The sequence below is a fragment of the Mchenga conophoros genome, linkage group LG2 (genome assembly GCF_057382185.1).
Source record: "Mchenga conophoros isolate Kocher_MC1m ecotype Shallow Benthic linkage group LG2, M_conophoros_male_GT1.1, whole genome shotgun sequence".
NCBI lineage: Eukaryota > Metazoa > Chordata > Actinopteri > Cichliformes > Cichlidae > Mchenga > Mchenga conophoros.
The window spans coordinates 9,240,411-9,266,386 of record NC_140527.1 but is presented as its reverse complement, the minus strand read 5'-3'; the positions used below and the strand labels follow the sequence as shown (position 1 = coordinate 9,266,386).

General features: G+C 40.0%; 1 protein-coding gene across 2 annotated transcripts in view; it reads left to right on the top strand.

Moving 5' to 3' along the window:
- Positions 1-3,466: 3,466 nt before the first annotated feature.
- Positions 3,467-25,976, top strand: part of cplx1 (complexin 1) — a 71,557-nt gene continuing 49,047 nt past the window's right edge. The window contains exons 1-2 of one of the 2 annotated variants that reach the window (XM_085285635.1): positions 3,467-3,795; positions 4,567-4,685. In XM_085285635.1, the coding sequence (XP_085141761.1) occupies positions 4,655-4,685 (31 nt within the window). In that variant the 5' untranslated portion in view covers positions 3,467-3,795; positions 4,567-4,654. Of the gene's footprint in view, positions 3,796-4,151; positions 4,337-4,566; positions 4,686-25,976 lie in introns of those variants that run through there. The other variant, XM_085285636.1, reaches the window with a different exon arrangement.

Below are 25,976 nucleotides of genomic sequence, written 5' to 3'. Positions count from 1 at the left end.
GGGTCTGACATGAGTTAAGAGAAGAAAAGGGAAAAAAAATTAATTGATTTGAAGAGAAAGAAAATATATGCTTGTGTCATCAGTGACTGACATTCATATTGTGAACAAAATGATGTGCAAATCAGTGGAGGCTCATTATTTTCCCATCAAACAGAGCAATAAGAAAAGCTGAATATAATTCAGTAGAATGAAGCTGAATGAAAGAGTCCCATTCACTACACAGGTGGATATATAGTTATAAAATCAAAACAACAAAAACAATACAACAATGATCATTTAATCATCTTTATTCGCAAGACAAATACACCAGGCTTTATTAACTGGTGTATGTTTGCCTTCACACTAGAGTAGACCTTAAATCCGGTGAAGATCTGATTTTAGTTGCATCTATTTTTAAAAAAGCTTTGAGAGGTCAGAGCGGTGTGGTTGTGACTTTCTTCACATTAACACGATCCTTTTTTGAACCCCTGGTTTTATGTTGCAGGGTTCTTTCCAAAATCTTCCTGAAATGCACAACGAAACAGGCTGTAAAATACCAAAATTACTAATCAACTGATGGATGCTGAAAAACAGCTAAAGGAGAAAACAAGATAAGTCCAAGTAAAGTTCAAGCAAGGCACCCAAAATATTAGAAAACAAGGAGGTTTCAAATGAAAGAGCGGGTAAAATGCTGACCTGAAAACACACAAGAGAAACACAAACATTCAAGACACACAAAATAAAGTTTCTGGATATAAATCAGGCAAAAAATATGCAGAGCACTTCATGCAAATTAACACAGGGAAAAAGTAAACGCTAATGAACACAAGACAGGTGATTTAAAAAAATAAAAAGAGAAATACCCAGCATTTTGAGTTTGTTTTGTATTTTTGATTCTTTCTTTGTATTATAATGATTATTTAAGCTCTATACAGCTTAGTCTTCAGTTTAGTTCTTTAGTTCAGTTCTTCTACTGTCCCTGAGTTTGTTTTTTTTTTTTTGGGTCATATTGGGTTCCTTTTGTATCTTTGTCTCGTCCCTGTGTCTCCAGTGAGAATCTGTCATGTCCTCTGTTTTTATGTGTCTTTCCCCAGTCATGTCTCTGTTTGCCCACTCTCTCTCTCGCTGTTTATATCACTCACCTTTCCTGTGTCTAAGTCATGCCTTTGTGTTTCGTCTCCTGACCTGTTTCCTAGTGTTTCCTCCTTGTCTCCTCAGCCTGTCATGTCTTCCACTGTTTGCTGTCCCCATCCTAGTGTCAGCTCACGTATACGTGTCACTTCCTGTTTTATTTTGACAGTACCTCATCTCATATGTGTTATATTCAGTTTTGCTCTCCCTATTTGTGTCTAATTTGTTCCAGCTTCGTTTCCCTGCTGTCTCCACTCTCCTAAACACCTGCATTGTTTGTCCCAGTCTCCCCTTGCTTTTTGTCAGATCGTCAGTTCTCCCTCCATGTTTCCCTGCCACGATCCAAGTTCTTAGTGTTAGTTTACTGTTAGTAAGGGTCTTATTCTTGCCTTCGTTTTGTATTTTTGTGCAGCCTTAATAAACGGCTAGCTTCTGCTAACTTGAGTCCAAGCATCTGCATTTGGGTCCCCGCTTCAAATACATGATCTGCATCTGCAGATCGTGACATAAAAGCTATGAAAATACCTAAAATCAGTGCACCTATCCAATAAAGCAGCACTCTCAGGGTAGAAAATAAAAATGGTCCAATTCCTTTCCTGGGTGCTCCTGGAATTTAAACCATTGGTAAATAGCAAGAGATGACTTTACAAAAAAATGTCGAAATCAAGGCTCCTGAGGCCAAGAGAGCTTGTCTATCATTTCTATGTGTAAAATTCTAATAGAACTTGGATTATTTTTCAGAAGATGAATTGCTCTCAAGCTAGAATAGGCACCACACCCCTGTGACCTGGATAAGAAGAAGAGAATGGATGGATGGAACTGCTATCAAAGTCCTTAAATTCCTTACAGCATTATAAAATCTGTAAACTATGCCTCCACATATTCTCAAAGGTCCCCCAGACCTGCAGGAGACATGCATTTACTTTTCACTTGCTGTGAAAAGTAAACATCATCAAATCAGCATAGTCTTCTTCTTCCTTCTCCTCCTCCTCCGTGTAGTGGTCTCCACAACAGATGATCAGTCTCAAGGTCGCCCTGGTCATGCCATCCTCCTCTGCTGCACCAACCCTTCATCACTACATCCATAAATCTTTAAACTAATCCTATATGATTAAAGTTTCAATCAGCATTTGATTTCCAATAAAGATGAAATACAAACTTTTGTTTCCATGCAGATGAAAAAAAAAGCAAAAAAGCATCAATCTTTCTATTTAGTAGACCAGATGTTGGTGAAAGTCTTTCCTGAATGACAAATTCAATATAAAACAAACTCTACAACACTGTCATGGTCTTTGTAATTATCCCTGGTAATTTTTGCTTACCTCATTCTTTGCTGAGTGTTTTCCTTTTTCGTGTTGCGTCCCCCGTGCCTGTGTGTCTCTGCTCTTTTCATGACTTGGTCTTTCTTTCATTTTACTTCCCGCTTTACTTCAAAGCCTAATTCTTTGTGAGGCACTCCCTTTCTTTCCCGCCTGCACACTTATGCCTCATGTTGTTTATGTTCATTTAGTTTGTGTGTCCTCTCTGAGTCTCTTTCACGTCAGTTTTTACTCTTTTTGTTATCAATTTTATTGACGCTGTGCAACCAACACCTTCCTTTTTCATGCATGTCTGCGATTTATTTTCCTGCCAAGTACATCCCACACTTACACAAGCAAGTCAAATTAAAGGTAAGAGAAGAAAATCTCTTTGTGTGCAGGGTAGTATTACAGTGACACACACCACTCTCTTGGACATAAAGGACCTGTTTCTGTTTTGTCTTTTGTTTTTTTTTTTTGCATATCCTTAAATACTGGAGCAACCCCCCCCCACCCGCCGCGATCCACAACATGAATGAATGTAAAACAGCAGAGGTGCCTTCTTCCCCCTTAGGTCCGTGTCCCTTACAGAGTCTGTGCACGACACTGACGCTGTTTAAAGAGAGAAGTGGATATAATTTAAAAGGAAGGAACGAACAGTTGGATACAGAGAATTCCGACATAGTGGTAGCCAGAAATCTGGAACATGATGTGACCCCCCCCCCCCCCCCCCCACACACACACACACACACACACACACACACATGGGGACACCTGAATCCAAACCAAATGTGGGTCACCTAAAAGAAAACGACACCTCCAAGCCAAGAAGCGAGAAATGTTGTGTCTCCTAACACCCCCAGCCTATAGCTGATATTCTGCACCACCGTTTTAAGCACACACCGAGTCCCCCTTCTCGTTTCAGAGATGGGAGGGCGGGCTGTAGGACCGAGCAGCCAGCCAGCGTCAGGGCTGAATAATTGATCTCTCTCTATCGGTCAGGGGGACGTTAGTGGGACGTTTCTCTCTCCATCCCTCCATGTGATTCATTCGCTGCTTCCCATCACAGTGTTAACGGCAGCTGCTTCACCCTCCGCAAACCGCCACCCCCTCCACTCCTCCTCCTTGTCTCTACGTGTGAGTGTGAGTGAGTGAGTGAGTGAGTGCAGGAAGACGAAGCGGCAAGCAGGAGGAAGCACCAAGGACGTCCTTTTTCCAGCCCCGGGAGACGGAGATGCAAGGAACGAGCAGTTAGATTAGCCCGTGCTGCTGTTGCCTGCTGCAGGATAAGTTCGTTCCGGAGGGTACTGCAGCTGAAGCTCTGCTCCTCGATCCGTGCTCGGTGTGTGAGTGTGCCAGGAGAATTTCATTCAGGCGCCGGACGGAGGTAAATCGACGCTTGATGCGGCTGCTTCAACACAAGCCAACGGTTTAGGGAGCTATCCACTCGCCGTGGTGCTGAAACCAGGCTCGCAGCTACTAGGAAGTGCATGTGTGCCTCTCCTTTCACACAATCCCAGCACATGCATGCATAAAAGGGGGGTCATTTTGAACATATGTTCCAACTGCAATTTCAGCTGTAGACATGCGTGCATAGCTCGATATTTCTGCTTCATTAACGTGCGAGTAGCTTTTTCTTTTTTCTAATGTTGAAGCGGGATGGCTGAGTCCACGTCCCTCCAATGGAGGATGGAAAGTTTTACCACATGATCAGGAAAAATACACAGGAGTGGTTTAGTCCGGGATTCACATGCGTGACAGCAGACCGTCCTGCCAGACTGAGGGTCTTTCACGGTGCACTTTCTCAGAAGTGCTCTGACTGCAGGAAAAGCTTAGCCGTACACGGTTTGAACGATCGTCAGCTGTCCTGGAAAATATTTTAAAGCAAAACGTTCGCAGATAAACCGCGAGCAGTAGTTTCTGAGCTGGTCAGTAGTTGTGACATGTTTGGCGCTTTTGTGTTCGAACCATTGACCTCGGTGCCCTTCAGTTGGCGCATCGAAGAAATGTGTTTTACACGCAAAAGCACCTCTTACAAACATTTCAGAAATCACCGTTTCATATTTCAGCTTAACAAATGTAGTATAAAGAGCGTCGACTGTAGCCTAAGCTGAATACACGTCTCCGTGCTTAACGTGCTTGTCGTTTTAATTTGCAGATCTGGCAACAAAGGACTTCTCATCTTCCGCAACTATTGAATGTAACATCGCTCGGATAAGGAAGGCAGGGAATTAAAAGCCATCATCATGAATTTCGTTATGAAACAAGCGCTGGGAGGTAAGTTCTTCCCTTTTTATCCGCTGTAACGACGGATGTGATGAGTGTGAGTCCGCCGATGTTTCTGCTTCTTGTAGAGGTTTAATTACTCTCCAAAGTGATTACTTTTGTATCCAACACCCTCCTTTTCCACGCAAACATTATTGGATTGTCACATCTCAAGAATTTCTCTCTTTTTCTTTCATGTTTTGCGCTTTGGTGCTTTTTTGCGCATTTCTTCCACATCTGCTGCTTGGTCTTTGCGCGCGTGGCGCAGTTGGCCTCTGTGGCGCATACTTCAGTGAGCTCATGATTTCTAACGCGATTAAACCAGTGCAGTCAAAGGGGCATTTTATGTTCGAAGAAGTTCAAATTTTTCACCAAGACGAGTTAAAAACGTTTTTTATCGTTTTTCAGTCTTACCCATCAAAAACACAGAGATGCCTTTTGACCGGGACTCTGCAGCGACTCCTTATCACGAGATGCTGAACGCACATTTTCCACCTGAGGAAGAAAAGATAATCAAGGCACAATCTAATCTTAAATAATTTCATTCCCGCGTGCAGGCACGGGGGTGATTTTCTAATGGCTTGTGCTGCAGTGAATCCCTGAACATGTGAATACCAAAACAGAGTAATGAATTTTGAAGGGGTATGAACTTGTTATGAATATGCAGACAGTGCAGTGGAAGGTGAAATGACGGAGATGGTTTTCACAAAGCAGCGGATGGTTCGTGATGATTCGTGGGACAGTTCAAAGAATGAAAGTGGTTTACCTTCCCCCTGAACAGCAAAGGTAACAAAAGGCTGTTTGACTTTTCAAGCACATGTAAGCTGCGTTTGCGGAGGTCGCTTTGTGATCAGAGCAGTTAATCTCTCCAACTGCGTGTCTGTTTTCGACGTTACGCAAAAGAAATTAAAAAAAAAAAAATTGTAAAACTCGATGACGATGTGAATTATTTTATCGAGGGAGGATCCAACATATTTTAATATGAATCACAGTAAAAAATTTTGAAACGTAATGTAGTACATAATGTATGGCGGGGAATGTTCTTCTGATTGTCTTTATTCATGAATATATAACAGAATGGCAATTTCGCTGAATGCTGGATTTAAAATGATGCTTCTGGTATCTGGTGTCATTTTGTGAACTTGTCATTTTGCCAGTTGGACATTTTTTTTAATTTAATTTAATTTTTTGTCAGTGGCTCATTAATATGATGACTATGCTACAATGGCTTCTTCTTCTTCCATGCACTCTTTAGCCTTTACATTCCTATAGGAGACAAAAACCTGCCTACTCCACTTTTCTACAAGGAGGTCTCTTCAAATATGTGCATTCATTATATAGAACATTAAAAACATTTGGATGGAAACTACTAATTAATCATTTACAGAGTAATCAAGTGAAACGCACAAATCAAGCTTTAGTTATTTATTTTAAACATCACAATTCTTTGATGAGCAGGTATTTGTTATTAAAATGTTAAATTTGGGGATTGAATTTCATTTCTTGCAAAATGTCTTTTTAAGGCCATACAGTTTTACAGCTGGATACCCCCACATGTTTGAATTGTGATTCATTTTTACACCACTGTAAGACTCAGAAATCCCACCCTGGCAACCCTCCACTGCCCACCATATGGACAGCTACACATGCATGTTTTTAACAAGTTAAAAGATTTGGAGAGCTAGTCGCTGGTCAAATGCAGTGAAACTGTGAAATGCAATGCTAGTGTATTACAGTAAGACAAAGCAAGCATGCTAATATTACTTTTCCCACAGCAAGAAGATCAGCTCATTGTCTGTCTCACAGACTTTTGTTTCATGAAGCTCTAAAAAAACAAACTAAAAGCCAGTTTGAAATTACTGTTACTGGACGTCCTGCTTGCCACCTTTTCCCCGATTCTTCTTCCGCCATGATCTCCAGATCCTTAGCTAACATCTTCTTAGAGGTAGCTGAAGATCACAGTTGGGTTGCAGTTTGACGTAGTGCCCTAAAGGCTGTTGTAACCAATCATCCCAAGTTACATCATGCAAAAACAGGAGCAGCATAATGCTCCCTGTTACTAGTCAGGGTAGCATCAAAGCAATCTGGAGGCATTTACTGAATAATCAAGTGAAATGCAAGGTGAAATGGGTGCGTAATCTTCTTTTAAACCTTGAGTGCACAGCTTTTGTCTCCCACTTCTGGCAATGATCATCATCAGAGGCACAATGACAAGTGCAGATGACAAGGACTTTTTAAAAAATATACCTTCATCGCTCCTCTGAACAGCAAATTTCTTTTAATCTCAAATACCTGAAACTTTTTTGGGGATCTTCCTACTTGCTGTTGCTTCTCTCTTCAGTGATGTAAAAGCAACCATCACTGATGTAAAACACACAGCTACCTGTGTTCCAGTCTATACGATCCTAGACAAATTCGTTAAGAAATTGTTATGATTCAGGCAAAGAAAAACCTATAGAATACTTATAATTCAATGGCACTGATGATTAATATTGCATCGAAAAGTCTACACATGTAAAATATTTATTATATGTACTTACGAAGCTTCCTGTTTTGTGTTTTTGACAGGTTCCGTAGCAATGTGTTCATCTTTAATCTTTGTACCACTGCCAGGCTGGTACAAAGCTCCCCGTCAATAAAAACGAGTCAAATCTGCTGAACCACACATAAAAGAAACTGCACACATGAGGAAAATCAGGCAGGCTGTGCCAAGGTCTTCACCTTGAGCAGAGTATTTCTTTCCATCTCGGGGAGCAAGTTTTTTGTTTCCTTCTTAAGAAGTAATGAGTTTTTAGTGTGCAGTGGATTAGCTGTGAGCTATTATCTCACTTCTCGTTCTCTCTGCGCGCTCTTAGGAGAAACTCACACTCCATCTGCTCCCATCTAGGCACCGATCTGTGCTCTGTCTGTTTCATACGCTGAAGAGAAAGGTCGCCTTGCAAGGTGTACTCATCTGCCATCCGCGAACCTTTCGTCCTTTGAAATGCAAGTCATAGATCAGGAGGTCTCAAAACTGTTTTCATGTCAAGGATCCATGCAGAGAAGACTTTGAAAAAGATGTTAGAACAAATACGCTGGTTTGTGTTTGTGTGTTTACTCTGTCAATCAAAGTTTGTGAGTACTGATAGAGTAATGATGCTAACCAGTGGTAACTACATACTCCATCCTCAACCCCTCATCCTCCATTTTGGTGTATTTTGACATATAACTCTGTACAACACTGAGCTGTGAGGCAGGAGACACCCAGAGAGGCAAAAACAGAAGTTGTCACAAAACATCCTCACTGTTGCACCTATATCCACTTCTACCCAAGTCCCCTGCTATCATAGAGAGTATAAAAGATGTGATGTCACTCACTGGCAGTGTTGGTCAAGTTACTTGAAAAAAGTAATCAGTAACTAATTACTGATTACTTCCCCAAAAAAGTAATCCCGTTACTTTACTGATTACTTATTTTCAAAAGTAATTAATTACTTACTTAGTTACTTAGTTACTTTTTAAAAACACGATTTACAACCTGAATAGGTGATAAAGTGATAGATCTTTCAGCCCAATTCTACTTTTTCTGCATAATCCATCATACAAAATGTAATCAAATGGAAAAGTCTCTTTTTTTAAACTTGTTTTATCAGTTTTAATCTTTTAACTTTATGCATCAAGCAAAAATTTTATTATATGCACCATTCTCTGATTTGAAGAAATTAGTTTAACATGTAAACCTATTTTCTGCACATCCCAGCACATAAAATAAAATATTTGTTGTGTTTACACTCACTCTTTCAAATAGATGCAAGTAAAACACAGCAGAAAATAAATAAAGTCAAAGACTAGCGGTCCTGTTGCTCTATTTTCACCTGTAAAGCAGGAGTGGGGCAGGCGGAGGTTTACCCTGGTGCAGGTGTGCCGCAGCGGTCAGCGGAAGAATCCGCGAGTTTCTCTGTGAGTTTCCCATTACGTCGTTTCGCACTCGGTGCTTGCTCAGAAGTTTAGGGGGGTTTTTTGCTGTAAAAAGAAGTTTTCTTCCCACGCACAACGGACACTAATGTTTTTGTCACTTTTTATGAAATCAAACTCAAAATAAGGTCAGTACTTCCACGCTTTAAACGCTGCATGCTCATACTCTCTCCTGCACTCGATATATGATCCATTGTTGATCTGCACACAGCTGTTGTCACGAACGGCGCACTCGCTTACATCACTGTCATGAGACATTCTCGCAAAAAATCACAGTTTTAGTAACGCAGTAACGCAGCGTTACTACGGGAAAGTAACGGTAATCTAATTACTGTTTTTGCAATAGTAATCCCTTACTTTACTCGTTACTTGAAAAAAGTAATGAGATTACAGTAACGCGTTACTTGTAACACGTTACTGTAACACGTTACTGCCCATCTCTGCTCACTGGCGAGTAAAGTCCTGTTATGAAGCCTTAAGCTGTGTTTTTTCACCTTCACCATCTTGGTTGCTTGAAACTGGACACGGCAAGGGAGTGGTGGATCTGTGTCACGCACTATTGTCGGGCACAGTGCCGGTGTGTTTGTTAAAGCGGACCCAAAAGCAGACACTGGAGGCAAGGAGCTGGTTTGCAAACAGAAGGCGAGCCTTTATTTCGGCTGAAAACGTGAAACTATGAAACACCAAGCATAACTATGAAAAACTATGACAAACCTATGACTGACCATGATAACAAAAGGTTATCATGATCAGACGCCCTGACAATGAACAGTAAGAGACAAAGGACTTAAATACACACATGAGGTGATCAGGGGAAGTGGAGACACATGAGGAAACAGTTGACTAGGATGAACATAATGATGCACAGGAAATGTAAACTAAAACACAACGACATGAAAACTGGACTTTCAAAATAAACAGGAAAACATGACTAGACACAGGCATGACAGCATTAACCAGGCAGACCAGAAACATGACACATAAGACACAATAAACAACAATGGGAAATTTAATACATGGGAAGACGACCCAAAGGAGATCTACTAAACAATGAATAATAACTACAACTAAGGAACCTAGGACCTAATGCCAAAAGGACTAACTATAAACAATGAATATCAAAATACGACCCAGGACTGTGACAATCTGACTGTGAATTTAAGAACACTGCACCCTGATTGGTTAAAGACTTGTGATTCAGAAGTTGCCGACTACCCTGGATGATCCTCCATTCTGACTGTTATACTGACTAAAACTTACAAAATGAACTTCACACTTTAATCAAAATAACCTGAAACTAACATCAGAGTCCTTAAAATCATCCGGAAAATATTTACTGAGGTCAGAGAGTGAGGGAGGTGCTCCACAACACCCTAAACCAGCGGTCCTCAAACCCCGGGCCTCGGACCGATACCGGTCCGTGAGTCATTTGGTACCGGGCCACGAGAGTGAGACTCGGGTGTGAAATGTATGGTTTTCAGGGTTTTTATCGTTTTTTAGCGTTATTTTGTTATAGTTTTTTTTTCGTTAACTCTGTTTTCCTGGGTCTTTTCACGTGTGTTATGAATAAATCTTATTTTTTTCGGTTCCGTTACTAGTTTTATTTTGTTGTATTTATCCGCGACACCTTAAAGGCCGGTCCGTGAAAATATTGTCGGGCACAAACCGGTCCGTGGCACAAAAAAGGTTGGGGACCGCTGCCCTAAACTATTCAGATCAGTTTCCCAAATGTGAATTTAATCATTTATTATTCATTTATTTCTTGATTATTAACTGGATGGTGAAACTTAGTATGTCAGCTAGCTCGGAGAACATGACTAAATAATCCTGCCATGCCCAGTGGCTGGGTGTTAGCTTTCTGTGGTAGCGTAACAGTTCATTCCTCTGACTAGTCAATATGCCACCTAAGTGCACCATAGTGCTGCAGTGGCTCTTTCTGGTGTGGTCTATATTGAACAGATCAAGGTAGCATAATTAACTGCCTTCTGCTGTTTCTAGTCACTTTTCACAAAAATATAATTTTAAACTCACCTAAGACAGCTAATCCAGCTATGAAATGATTAATAGTCATTCATGTGCTTTCTTTCATTTGGCCTCCTTAGGCTAGTTTCAAGATTATGCATATCAGTTTTTAAGTGTCAAAAATAATTGCTTTTGTTAATTTTGCAGGATTTGTTTTAAGTGTTGTTTTAAGTGTTTATATGAGGGATTTTACGCTTGTTAAAATATTTTAAACTAATGCTGAGAGTAACCACAATCAGATGTGTATAGCAGAACAAACAGTGTTTGCAATAACCAAAATAAATCTGCTAAAAGAGATTCTTAATTTGTGCTTCACAGACAATCTGGCAACTCACGTGATTTGTGACAAACACACTAAACATATGGATTTGTATTTTCACAGTGAAGGTCCAGTGTCATGCTAATTACAGAGAAACAGTAAAAAGGGTGAGGGCACAATGAGTGTGACGAAGAGTTTGACTGTGTGAGTGTGTACAGTCTGTGTTTGATTGACATCACATCACCCTATCATTAGCCGTCATGTACCAGTGTGGGTGAAGCAAATTCATCATTATTATTATTAAAACATGTAATCCTGAACAAAGCTGAACCCAGATTCAAACTTTTATTGAGCCAGAATAAAAACGGCGTGAGGAAGAAGTGAAAAAGAGAAAGAAGGTTATGAAAGTGAGACCTTCTTCCTAAGCATGCAATCCTTCTGTGTGTTTGGCTTTGTTTACATCAGGTTTAGCTCTCTAACCTTCACTTCTCCAAGGACATATTTCAAAACGGTTCCTGCTTCAAACAGTTATGTGTGGTGGAAATATGACACAAAATAAAAGGTTTCTTATGCACATATTACAATGTACAACTTGTATGCAGACTAAACATTTTATTGGGATAAATCCCACCCTGAACTTCCTGGATCTGTGTTTTAGAACTGCTTGATACAGCTCATTAGTGTCACATAGGGAGAAAAAAAATCAGGACAAATGAGGAATTGATTTGATGTCCATTGCTGTTAAAGCAATGTGTGCATGTTTGTGTGTGCATGTTTGTGTGTGCATGAAGAGCTCTTATTTCAAAAACGGGAATCCATGCCAGGGGGCAGAGGGAAGGATTTATTCCAAATGACATCATCAAAAGTGCTCGTAAAGAGAAGTCAGCTCTCTCACTCTCACCTCTTTCTCGCAATAAGGCTGCAGTTCCATCTCCTTCCTCCTCCCCCCTTCTCTTCTGGCCTCCTCCTGCCCTCAGCCTTGGAAGTAAATGAGGTGTAGGAGGAGATGAAAAGTGACAAATTGATCTTTAAAACTTGGTGTTTTATCATCAGCCGCTGACGGCAGATGTTGTAAAGTCACGCTGCACTGTGGACCGGCAGAAGCTGTAATCTCTCTTTAATTGGAGTTGTTTTCTGTCCTCAGCAGCCTCTGAGTCTCTCTCTCGCCTTCCAGCCTGACCTCAACACAGAAATGACAATAGCAGCTGATTTCTTTTTTTTTGAAGGAAGTTAAAATGACTGGTGCACATGCATGTGTACATAAGTGCATGAAAAATGTCTGACCTTTGTAGAAAGGCGACAGAAGTGGTGGAGAAACTCATTGCAGGAGAAAGTTTGGACCAGTCAGCCTCATATGAGAAACTATAAGCCACTGAGTTTGCAGCTATGGATGCTGTTCAAATGTGATGAGATGGATGGTTCCCCCAATCCTTTTTTATTTAAGGTGACTTTTTTCAGTTTTTCATTCACTAGCGGCTTGCTAGCTTTCAAAGCTCATCATTCTCCGATTTCTGTTTTTTTTCCTTCTTTGCCATCGCATCATCTGATTAGCTGAAGTTGTGGTAAAAGGTCATAGAAAAATGATTTATACAATTTTATGATTTCTAAAATTTGTATTTATTGGAAGTTTCAAATCATACTTAAAGGTACATTTCGTAATTACCCTTTCACCACCAGGGGGCAGCGCTTTACCTCTGAGTGTGTTGATGTTGTTTGATGTGTGCTGCTGTTTCACTTTTGATATTTTTTGTTTTTGCCCGGCTGCCACTGAAAGTTATTCATGTGCCTGGTTAAATTAAAGTTACACCAACTCAGTGTACCATCTTGTGGTGCAGGGTGGTATTACGCCATCACTGACACAAACTGGAACAGAACGTTCACCTCCAAAGTAAAGGTTGTGGCTTATTTCTCCAACCAACATGCTTCAAAATGTGCAACTTTTACTTTGAAGGTAAACAGTCTCTGTTTTCTGTACTCTGTACTCAATTTCACCACTGCTAGCAACCAACCAAGGTTTTGGTTGCATCACTGTATCCCTCTTTGAGACCAAACCTTGACTCCACCTCGTGTCACTACCTCTCTCACTTCCACATCACCCCCTCCACCCACCCTCCCAGATCAGCTCCCTAAGCCTCTCTTATTTTACTGGATCACTAATTTTATCCCTTCTTTGCTCTCCCATCCTTCAATTTAACTTTCCATCTATTTCTTTCCTGCCGTCCTCCTTCACCGATTACAGTAAATCTGAAGGGCGAGGCAAAGAAACCTCAATCAGGCAGCCACAGGGGAAAGAAGGATATGTTTGTCTGAATATGTGTGTAGGTGTGTGTGCATGTGTGTGTTTCTTAGTGTGTTTTTTGTGCGTAGTGACAGCGGGATAGAGAGGGAGTGAGCTAGAGGGAGAGAGTGACAAAGTCTGTGACAAACAGAGAGACTAGGGTGGACCTTAGTAGTTGGCTTTAGCTGGCATTAGATGATAAGGTAGGTGTGTGTGTGTGTGTGTGTGTGTGTGTTTCTGGGTTTTTCTTTTGGCTTTCCAAGTAAGACTGCAACAGAAATGACAAACACACAAACAAGCACAAACAACATGAAACAGGCAAACAATAGATGCATGAACACGGACACACACAACCAAGAGAAAAACATCACATTCAAAGTTAGTGACATGATAAACAAACCGAGGATCATACACACACACACACACACACACACACACACACACACACACACACACACACACACACACACACACACACACTCTGGGGCCATAATCAGTGGGATGCGACGGGCCTCGTGCCCCCAGCTGTAAACCACAGGAGGGCAAACTGCACCACAACAATGCAGATACAGCAGCCTGCAGCTTCACATATCCACTTGGCAAACATGTAAACATTCTCTAGACAAACTTCTGTGTCAACAGATAATAACACTAGGGAATGCCAATACCAATATACACATTCGAGGGACGTAAAAGAACGCCCACAATACTGTCAGTTTTCAGCTCCAGCTCTTCTTTGTGACACGTTTCTTATCTCATAGGTTACTTGTGATTTACCAGCAGTATGTGATTTAAAAGAGAAAATGAATTTTACGTGTACATTTTGTGTACAATTGCTGTCAAACATAGCGACTACCTCTGAAGTGCGTATGGACTGAAGGTAGTCCTCAAGAGTAGTTCAGCTTTTTGTTAACAAAGGTCAGAGACGTGAACCAAGAGCGCACAGTATCAGGTACGGACAGGAAGAATATTCTAACATTCAGGCATCCAGTGATTTCCAAATGGGTTTCCATAAAAACTGGAAGACAAACAGCCCTATCCTAATTTTTTATCTGCTGTTAAGATCTGAGTCTCAGTGTTTATCAGAATTTCCAACTGATCATAGTTATGTCATATCTCATTGCATCCCTCTGATTCTCAGCGGTTTACCTAAAAATAATGTTTGGTACTCATAAACACATCTGTATATTTGTACTGATTACTTCACTAGGCCTACTGAGAAAAAAAGAAAAATGTGCAAATTATTCTATGGCCAAGCTAAACTTTTATGACTATGTGCAATATTACAGTCAGTATAAGCACTAAACATCTGACGAGTGGAGGGACACATAAGCCAATCTGACGGTTCCGTCATAAGCTCATCTGTAGTCGTCACACATAAAAAGCTTTGAACCACTGCTGAAAATAACAGCATCGCTACATTTAGCCGCACAAATACTCACATAAAGTGCGTATGTTAAGCTAACGTGGGTGCCATGTTTGTGTGAAAATACAGTCCACATAGAGTTGTGCAAAAAAAAAAAATGCATTAATTTGAAGTGTCATGACTAATAGTGACAGTGTTACTGTGGCTGTGCGATTACATAGGTGATAAAACATAATTATCCTAAAGGATTAATTAGGATTAGCTGGAGAACCCTGGAGCATATATGTCTGTATGAAGATATATAACTCCCACATGACCTTACTCACCCGCTGATGCTGTTTGCTAGTTCAGACAGCGCCATGAGTTTCTGTATTGCACATAATTACTTTTGTGCTTTCAAATCACACTTTTCTTAGCACTAATGTGGATTTCCTTTCCCTCAAAGAATCCTCAAACAAACCTACATTTGTAAATTAATGGCTTTTCCGTGCCCTCTACTCCATGCTTTTACTCTTTGCTTGTCCTCATAGAGTTCTGCCTTTCGTCTTCCACCCCACTCATCCTCACGCTCTGTCCACTCTCACTAATGAGCCTTAGAGCTACAGGCATGACCTCCATCCTCTTACTGTCCTTAAACAGAGGAGCCTTTGCACTGATAATAGAGAGTCAGTTTTAAAACTGTAAAGGCACAATTTTCTTTTTTTTAGTTATTCTTTCATTTAAACTATTGAAAAACAGGAAACTGAAGTGCGATCGTAAAGCAGCTGAAGTCCTGCCGGCATGCTTGTGTTATTGCAACAAGCTATTTTGGTCCCTCAGGCCTGTAATGAAAAAAAAAATCATCCGTTTTAAAACATAACTTATTTTATTTAGAAGAGTTGACTATTAAACCACAAGCTTAGATAACACAACATGTAATTTCAACATGACACACTTCCTGCTGGATTTCATGTAAAACCTCCGTGCCCGAGTGTGCAATCTCCGTGAACAATTCAGATGAGTTTCTTCACACTTAAATGGCTTTCAGCTGACTTGGCATATAAAGAATAATGTTTTATGGTGGATATTAACCAATTTTAAGTGAATTCAAAGAAATGAGGCAAGAAGGAAGGCAATGTAATGCTGATAAATTGAGCTGCGGTAATGATATCTGCCATTTTTAGACACCTCCGCTGCAGCAGTTTTTATCATGCGTGGTGCAGAGACGTTTTTTTTAAGAGTGCACATTTCTGAATACACAATTCAGCTCCTTTGAACCACAATGTGACCAACTGCTGTATTCTGGCAGGCTTTATAAATGCATGTTTCAATTATTTATTGTTGTACATATCCCCTTGAAGATGAATTGAATAACTGGAAGAAAATGCATGGATCAGTGGATCAATCTTTACATGAGAAAAATAAATCCCAAATTGCTCACTGTGTCTGGAAACATTTTAAACTGAGTAATTCTGATATATCTTAATCAGATTCCATCAAAATTCGCTAACTTAAAAACATCAACAGTAACGTGGTTCTGAACTACATTATTGTGTAATGGGATTTAAATGTAATATACTAGAAGGCGAAAAGGATACATTACCACCTTCAAATGAAATGTAATATATTGCTATCAGGAGCTGACAGATGTTAGACAAAGGCTAGATGCTAACTGCTTATTTGTGTACTCGGCTCTAAAGTTATACTTAAGAAACACTTTCAAAATGACCATGAAAAAGGAAGAATTTCCACACAAAAGATGATTTTTTTTTCCCCTCCACCTGGCTGAACTGAAAGGGCCAATTTAAAAAAATGCCTGCCTGAAGATGATTGATGTATGGATGTTTTACTTGTCATCATGGTCCAGCAAGTCACCCTGAAGGCCTTCATGTCAGACTGTGTTTTTGTCTGGGCGATGATCACAGAGCAAGTGACAGGGACTAACCTGGGGGAATTTTCTGAAACTCAAGTTACAGCCCAGTGGTTTCAAAATGGTGTGCAGAGCGACACTGGTGTTCCGTGATACAAGTCCAGGTGTGGCATGGGATTTAATGACATCAGATACACAAAAAGTGAATTTGTGTCAGCTTTGTGTGCACTTATGTCCCCTTCTGTCGGTTGTGATGAGTCACTATCTCACAAGTTATGTGAGTGAAGAAGAACAATAATCGCATTCTTCTGTAGGCAAAACCACAACTAACTAACAATTCAGATGACCACTTAAAAAACATCACAAAGGCTACCAGCCAGTGTTACAGCTGCAGCTGGACCAGAAATGTAAGCAGCCCTTTCCTGTCATCTGTCAGGGGAAGTTGGCCAAAGCACTTACTCATATGGTATGATTGTTGGCGTTTTCCCTTTTTTCTTTTTATTATTGTAGGGTCTACCTTACAATATAAAGTCCTTGAATTGAATTGAACTGAATTAAATTCTGATTTGGGCACTGGCCATTCTTTTTAACAAATCATCCATCATAGGTTTTGAAGCAAATTGAGGTGTATACACACAAGGATACTGTTATCATTTAAAAAGGAAAATTATCTTCCCTTAACCTTGAATAATTCTGAGTCTAACTGGGGCACACAAATAGTCGCGAATCAGAGAAAATGCCATATTCTCACACTGTATTACTATCTTTAAGTGAACAAAAAACAAACATCTGAGCCAAAGCAGCTTATCGTGATACATAATAAAATCTCCACTTATTGGCAAAAAGTGTTAAAAGAGAAAAGTAGCAGTTGACTTGGTGTTTAAGTCAATACAAGTTTGTGAAAATCTGACATCAGAGGCTTTCAGTGATGCAAAGACAAAAACAAGGTTTTAGTGTGAATCAAAGCACAAGTTTCTCAGGTTACGGGAGCTACAACCTACCAGATGCTCTTTGCAAAGTGTTATATAGTTATATTCCTTATATAGTAACAACAATAGACTGACATTCAGAAGTCTGTGGGGGTTTTCTGCCCTGCAACAACTTGCCGTGAGTGGGCAGCCCATCAACTGCAAAGGGAGTCCCCATGTGACCAACACATCTGTCAATCTAAACTTTTCACTTTCAGCAGGGAAATTCCCTCAGGCTTCTATTGTGAGTGAAGTCATGAAAGAAATAAGCAGAATACAGGCATAAACGCACACCTATTCTGGACACCAAAACAAACATTCTTGTTTAAATGTGGTTAAATGAGGTGAAAATGATCTACAGATCAGGAATATCAATCACATAAGAAAAGTGTTTTTGTGCTGGTTTTCTTTAGATTTTTAGACTCATTTCCCCCACATTAATACTGTAGCAGTGTATAAGCAACTTACTATGTGTATCTGCATGTAGATCAGTGATGTTATCACACACGTAATTAGTGAAAATCTTTCTGCTCTCTTTCTAACATGTCTCATCAGCCTCAGAAACAAAGTTCACTGATAGATGAATCATTTAGTCTTTGTGCTCAGCTGAATATACATTTATCCTTGGTTTGATTATTGCCCTTCACCTTCTTGTTTGAAGAGGTGAGCAAATCCATGTCTCTCGCTAATTAACTGAGTGAATCCATATTTACTAAATAATGCAAATGGCATTACTAGGACTGCCATCGGCATGACAAATAAGCAAAAACACGCGCAGTTTCACCACGTGGCAGTTCCGCTCAGTGAGCCGTGCAGACAAATGAGCCTTTCTGAACCTAAACATACAAACACCACAGTTCTCTTGCTTCTCGGTGCTAATTACAACTCCAAATGGATATTTTTTTGTGCGTGTGTGTGTGATCTTGGCGAGGAGTTCAGGGAATCAAAACACTCCTACCTGCCTCGCCAGAGAGCTGAGAGACACTGTTCTGTGTGAGAGCCACTGATGCTTATTACTGATTCACGCTTTGACCTAGAAAGCAGTTAATAGTGTACGCCGAGCCGGCATGGCACTTAACTATACGCTAGTGAGAGGGATGATTGGATAGCACGCATTAATGTTATGGAGCTCCTACGTGATTGAGTTTGTGCGTGCAGTGTTATACAGTATATCAGCATTATCTGGTAGGAACGGTGCCAACATCTGCAGTTGACTCACCTCTTATTTTTTATGGACAGGTTTGTGGCTCTCGAGTGCTTTCAAATGTAATGTAAAATATAACTGTATAGAAATATTAATGTTGTACTTTTGACAGCTTCTGTACATGTACACAACGACTTCACTGCTTAATGTAGAATATGATATCGTTGTTGTTGGCTGATCGCTGACATTTCATACACGTTTGATATTGTTGTCAAATATTTAGTGTAACACCAGCATGGCAGGCTGGATTTGACAGAGAAGTAGTCCTGTACTTGAAAACATTTTCATAATTTTGGATATAAAATTCCATCTGTTCCAAAAACTGCTTCTGTTGTTCTTATATCTCAGAAATTAAAATGGTGAACAAAGATTAGTGTAGCTGAAATGTCAGTTATAAGATCAGTTGGTATGGTTACACCAAACTTCTTTAATTTTAACACGTGGTTTTGTGGCAAAAGTTCGAAAACTACAGTAAACATGCTCGGTAACTGCAAAACATAAATAAGACAGAAAACTTTTTACCCCATCTTCAAAATCCTTTTTTCCTATTGCTCGAGGTTCATCATCCTTTATCTAAACCATCTCAGCCTTCCTTTTTCCGATGCACTCATTTTTAATTCATCCCTCCTGGTAACTCCCATCAAAAATCTTCAATTTTTCCACCTTCAGCTTTGCCCCCTATCTTTTTGTTCCTTCAAATTTATTCAATAAATCTTAAGAAATATATTCTAAGTCAATTATAATTTCTTTAACATAATCTGCTCATTGATTTTATGCATCACCAGTCAGCGTTCCTGACATTTAATCAGACGAAAACTAATCGTGTATGATTTCCTGGCAGTAGGATGACTTTTCCCACCACAGTGGTACAGTGCACGAATGTAAAAGTGAAGCTAAAGGGCTTCCTGCTGGGGCTGCTGCTCTCACCCCAGACACACATAATGGAAGGCATCTTATATATACTATAATGCTTTGTCCATGCAGCTATAGAAAGCTGTAAAAGGCTTGCTGTATATCAAGGATAGACTTAAATGTAATGTTATGATGGCAAGCACCAAAAGAAATGAATTATGTCGCAGTTCCAATTTAGTTAATTCTAATCTATAGAGAGTATTGTAGGATAAAGACCATAAAATATCCAGTGTTACATACTGGCTGGCTGTAAAAATGAAAGTAAAAGTGCAATGTAAGGAAATGTGTTTATTAATACATTTTTAGAGATTCAAGTTATCCAAAGCCTTAAAATTTGCCATTTTAAGTCTGGTAGGTTAGTTGGGTTAATTTAGATTCTTTCTTTAGCGCTTTACTTGGTCCCTATGGACCCCAAAGCACTACACTACATTCAGTCATCAACCCATTCACACACTGGTGATGGCAAGCTACATTGTAGCCACAGCTGCCCTGGGGCGCACTGACAGAGGCGAGGCTGCTGGACACTGGCGTCACCAGGCCCTCTGACCACCAGTAGTGGGCAGCAGGTGAGGTGTCTTGGCCAAGGACACAACGGCCAAGACTGTTGGAGCCTGGGCTTGAACCGGCAACCTTCCGATTACAAGACAAACTGCCAACTCTTGAGCCACGATCATCACCTTCAACCACGATCGCCACGTATTGTCAGTAATGGTCCTGCATTTGGTATTGGATCAATACCAAATTCTGCAGTATCGCACAGCAGGAAGAGGCCTCGGAGACCACGGTTAATGGGAGCTTTGTTTTTTCACTTTGCCCTCACTCACTTTTTAATTTTCCTTTGCATTTTACATTTACTCAGTTTTAACAACCAAAATGTAATTAATTAGGTTATAATGTGCAGAATTACAACATTAAGCTTGACTGTCCAAAAATAGCAGAACTACTGTCTTTAAATAAGACACCAGAGTTCCTTTACAGCTAAATGATGGACCTGTATCATTGTTGCCATAACCTAGTGCTCAACATGGCTCAGACACTTTGTTCACCAAGTGTGAGACACCAGGGGTTTTGACAAAATCAAAGTGCAATACTTGAAGCCCTGGAAATCGGAAAAGGCTGCTCTTAAATTAGCATGTAGTTTGCATTTCAGGCTTTGCACAGTGCACAGAGAGAAGAATTGGCCAGGACATCCTGTCAGAAGCCCAGCAGCATCCAGAACTTTCTGCAGGGGTCGGCAGCTGTACATTTGGCAAACACACACACACACTGGCAGTGGCAGGGCTGTCTGAACCAAGGGCAGAAGGAATCAGTGATGTGTTGTGGCCCGCTGTGCCACCCGTAGGATCCTGATGCAAAGAGACACCGCCTGCCACTGTGACACATGCACTCACCAAGGGGTGAGAAGTTATCAATGGCTGCTGCAGGAGTGTTAGATATTGCAGTTTGTTTTCCTTTGCACAAGTTGGGTTGTGAAGTGAATTTTCATGCACGTGGCCAAGAAGTGGCTGAGTCATTCTGTAACCTTATAAAAACCCCTGCAGATGTAGTGAAGCCAGTTCAATCCATCAAGTGGCAACGGCATTAAAACATACACTCATAAACATATGAATGTCTACCAAGAGTAACATATACACAAAAAAAATAAATATGCTCATGAATAAATTTGCCTATAAATGGGAGTCATGTTACTTCCACACACACAGTACAAATATACAACACTTACAAACACAAACATGCCAAACTGGGACCGATTCATGTGTGCATATTGGCATGCATGAAGGCACTAGATGAAGAAATAAACACGCTAACACTCGCATGTAACAGTGTGCAGAAACATACATCATAGCACGTTAGCCGCTCATATGCACACCACAGATGGGCTCACTCGCTACCTCGGCAGTGGTTGAATTGTGAGGACACGAGTCATCTGTTTGTCACCTACATTATGCATGGAACACTGTGCCGGCCTCCACCGTCCACTTAATGGCGGTTTAACATCAAGCAACACTGCTTTAGTTTGAGTCAGGGGACTCGGGGAGATTAAGAAGCACCTCTGCAATAACTTTGGGGAAAATTTTGAATATAAAGAGAGGAAAAAAATGTACACAGTGTAGTTAATCAGTTCTGCCGCTAAAAGGCTCTTATTCATAGCAGGAAACTCTCAGTGAATAGGCCCCATTCACAGCAGCCATTCTGACCTGTCTTAGCAGGGTAAACACAGGTGTAATTTATAACATTAATTATAGTTCCATTCTGTTTACTGTGTGTTCCAGTAAGTCAGTAGATACCCTGGCCCTGGAAGCGTATCTGTTTATCTGTCCATTTATTTTATACTGTTTATCCAGTAGACATGAGCAGGCTTTCCTGTCCCGTATCTTTATCTGAAAGATACCACGAGTTCCCAAACCAGCAGCTCTACGCTCAACTAAATGTAATGGTCATATTTATTAATTACCTGCACCTGTGTTAATCCTTGCAACAACATGTCAAAATGGCTGCTTCGTGTTGTGTGATGTTGGTCAAATGGCTTTAAACACAATACCGGCGCCGTGGAGAGGAAGACCATCAGATGTTTGAATAAAGGACACCTTGTTATTGTAAAGTACAGCACAAAGACAGCCGAGTCATCCAGAACTAGTCTGAAGTATAAAATTAAAGTGTACTATTATTAACTATTTACCCAAGCTAATAGCTACTACATCTGTAACAAAGGAGATACTTTTTAAGGCTGTTGCTTAAGGATTTTGTGGCATCCAAACGCTTAGAAGTGCACAAACTGCCAGCTTTACTTCTGGAAAAACTTCTGTTTTTGATTGAGGATCAAGTTTTGTAAGATAAGAATAAGATTAAGATACTTTGTCATTCTGGAAAGATAACATTTCCTTCAGTGACTCTTTATCAACTAATTGTAAATGGCAAAATAATAACAATAAAAAAAATAGGAATAAAAAGAGCTATACACAAAACAGGGATATATAAAAATTATTGTGTTTTTATGGTAATATGATAATTATGTATAAATATTGTTTTCTGTTTTAATGAGAATCTTCAAAGTGTTGATAGCTACAGGCTGCTTAAAGCTGCAGACTACGAAGGCAAGAACACAGTATCTTTTTTAAAAATTTTGTTTTAATGGATTACAGTGTTTAAAAAAAGCTTGTGATAAGAAGACTCTTTGAATTTAATGCAAAATCTGTGGCTGATTATGTAAAGGAAACACTGTTGCCTAAAATATCTATTGTGACGTTTCCCTACTTAGATAATCACTAATTTTCCACTTGGCTCTCTGCTGCAGCACACTGTGCAGCTCTTTCCAATGGGTACAATGTGTAATTCTCTGGCGAAGGCAAAAAGCAACAGCTGACCTTCTCTACACCTTCCTGACCAGCATCCAAAATGGCCGCCCCCTTCAATATGTCATCTTGGCATGGCATTGCTCTCCGCTCCATTGCTGGGGAACATGGGATTTGGGGTGTTTCCCCTTTACGTTGCACGGTGTATCCACAAACATATGGATACACACACATTTCTCATGGAAAACAAACAGGACCGTCAGTTGTATCTACCGCAGGCTGAGCTGCTGTGGGTCCATTAAATTGTTCAGCTGCATTTGTTCTGCTATATCATTAATCACAACACTGCTAACGCCTGCTGCAAACATTGCAGGTGTGCGTTTCTTAACCCTGCACACAGGCATTCATCCAGACATGTTTAGTGCTGTTGTTGTGAGCCCGAAGGATTCACACTGGTGATTTTGTCTGAGATGCAATGGAAGGTGGAGCTGAAAGCCAGCAGATCAAAGAGACACAGCAGAACGCCCACTGAGACTTCCGTGAAGGTTACAAGGCGATTTTCAGCCAGGAAGCAGAACAATTATGATTCTGCTCATCTCAACTCTACCGGTGGAACAAATAGTCAATACCTAGAGGACAGCCATTATCTAAAATATGTGTTCTTTCTTTTAAAGTCAGTGAACAGCAGTTACACCATCTTTAGCTTCCATCACTTGGGTTTTATTCTCTGAATCAAATGAAATAAGGCAGGGTGTACTTAAAGGAGGGAAGTGATTTAATCCTTTAGATCACTGAAGAGAGCTTTGTAAGGTATAGTGCACTTTTGGCCTCCTCCAGCATCTCCCTCATCCATACAGTATTATATCCATACAGAGCCAAGCATACAGAGAGACATGCTTCCATATATGATATGGATATATTCACATGAAGACCATGAGAGGATACGTGTGGTTTGATATGATGGATAGGGCAAGTTAGTCAACTCTAATCAAATTTAACTGCATCTGTACATCACTGAGTTCAACATGAATCATGAGGAATCTTTTACTTTTTTTGGATAAACAGATTTTTTGGGCAAATATTTATTTTATAAATACTAAAACTGGACACAGATATGCACATGCTTCAGACATTTTTGGTAAAGGTAGACCAACATAAGTCTGTAAGACTAGTGTCAGATTTGAGCACACCACAAGTCTAGCATGTCACGAAAATGTAAAAAAAACATTGAACTTCACAGAATACAAACAAGTGGAGAAAAATTCTGTCTGTATTGATACTTTGTTTTTGGTCATGACAATTGTTCAGATGTTTTTACGTGATTTTAAATGGCATGTTAGATTCTTGCTATCCAAAATAAACTAAAAACAAACAAACTCATTAGTTTATCTTAATACATCTAACTCTGAATAGGCCCAACTGGCATATAAAGCAGCCATGATCATATGCACTAGTTTAGGTCTAAATACCTTAACATTGCTTTTCCTCTGTTTAATCATGGGCAGTTCTTTCCTCTGTATTTTACAGATATGACTACTGCTGGTTTTTCTTCTTAGTTAATTGGTGTTAACAGAATTCACATGGCTTCCCAGGTGTAGATTAGTCCCTGATTAGCTGGCAGGAATAAAAGCCAACAGGACTTTGGATCCAAAGGACTGCGAGCAGGAACTTTTGTTTTCATTGACAACGCTGTGAAGTCCAGTTCAAACAGAACTGAATCAGGAAGTCATGCATTAATAAAAATTCAAATTCTGCTATTTATGTCACTCTTCCAGCTTATCCCATTCATCTAGATGTTTTCTAGAAGCGTAACTATGAACCTTATCTTTTTGCAGTCTGTACAGGACAAGCTTTATAGCCTGCTGGTTGTCGTATGCCGAGTGTCCTCAACAGTCCTTGGTCTCAAGCACTGCCAAGGTTTCTGTGGTTCGAATCCTGCTGGGACAAGCCAAGCGGAAAATGTATGCACTCACGATATTGTATGGTGCTGGAGATTAATAGCTTGTGGTATTTGGCCTGGTAGCAGTGAACTTGCTGGAGAACGGGACATGAAGATGAGAACAGGATGATGGCGAGCGCCCAATGCTGCCCTGACTATGCTGCCAAGCTCAGGACCACGTTAGCCTCCGTATATTTCGGGGAAGTTTGTACAGACAGAAGTGAAGCACAGGGAGGTAGAAGCACGTTACAGTAGAATTATATTTTTTCTACTTGCTCTACTGTTGTTTAAAAAAGTAGATATGATGTTTAACTAATTTTTGTTTGTCCTGTTCTGATTTTAAGGTAAGTTCATCCAGAAAGTCAGGCAAGTGTTCATTCCCGAATGTCCTTTTATTTATTTTTATATTGATTTAAAGAAGGAAATGCTGTAAAAATAGCACAGCTGATTGAGTATCATGGTTTGTCTCTTTCTGACCTGAAATCCTTCAGAGGGTGGAATCCCTTTTTTATTTATTCCTACTTGAGCACTGAGTCATAACATGATTCATGTATCCTCCAGCAAACTCCTGACCTCAGCTGATGATTGTGGGCAATAAACTCACTAGTCCTGAAGCTGATTAAGGATTTTCCGGTTTTCATACAGCTCTGCTTTGTGGACACCCCCACACACCTAGAGTTTGCCTTCAGCATTTACCTCCTGCAGAGTTTACAACATTTACTATGTGAACTTTTGTCAGTTTTCCCTATACAAGTCTTCAAATAGCAACTACTGCTTTGTAGCAGCAAGGAAGCAATTTGCTTCCTTGATTTACTTTTTGAACAGTTTCTTCATTAAAACAAAAAATCTGTGAAATGACACAAATCTAAGCTATTCTGCCAAATTAAAAGATAACATGATTTATTTTTCAATTTTGCTAAAGTTCAATATTTTACAGATATTGTTTAAAAATACTCGTCTGAGTAGATTTGTATGAGATCCCTTCATAAAAGAAACCAGTAAATCTGGATACTGCACTGTTTCAGTGCTGAATTTGTCTTCATGAAGCAGTTGAATTGTTTAAAGGGAGACCTGTGTGACAACAGAAACACTGCACAACAACAGATTTCAGAAAGAAACTTCATAATAGATTTTTAGCCATTTTGACCTTGTTTTTCATCAGTTCTTCCCCCTACAGTACTAAAGGCAAAGTGCTAAAGATTTTGCTTGGGATACCTTCATATTGTGAACATTTGTGAAGCTACATGCAATATGAGTGT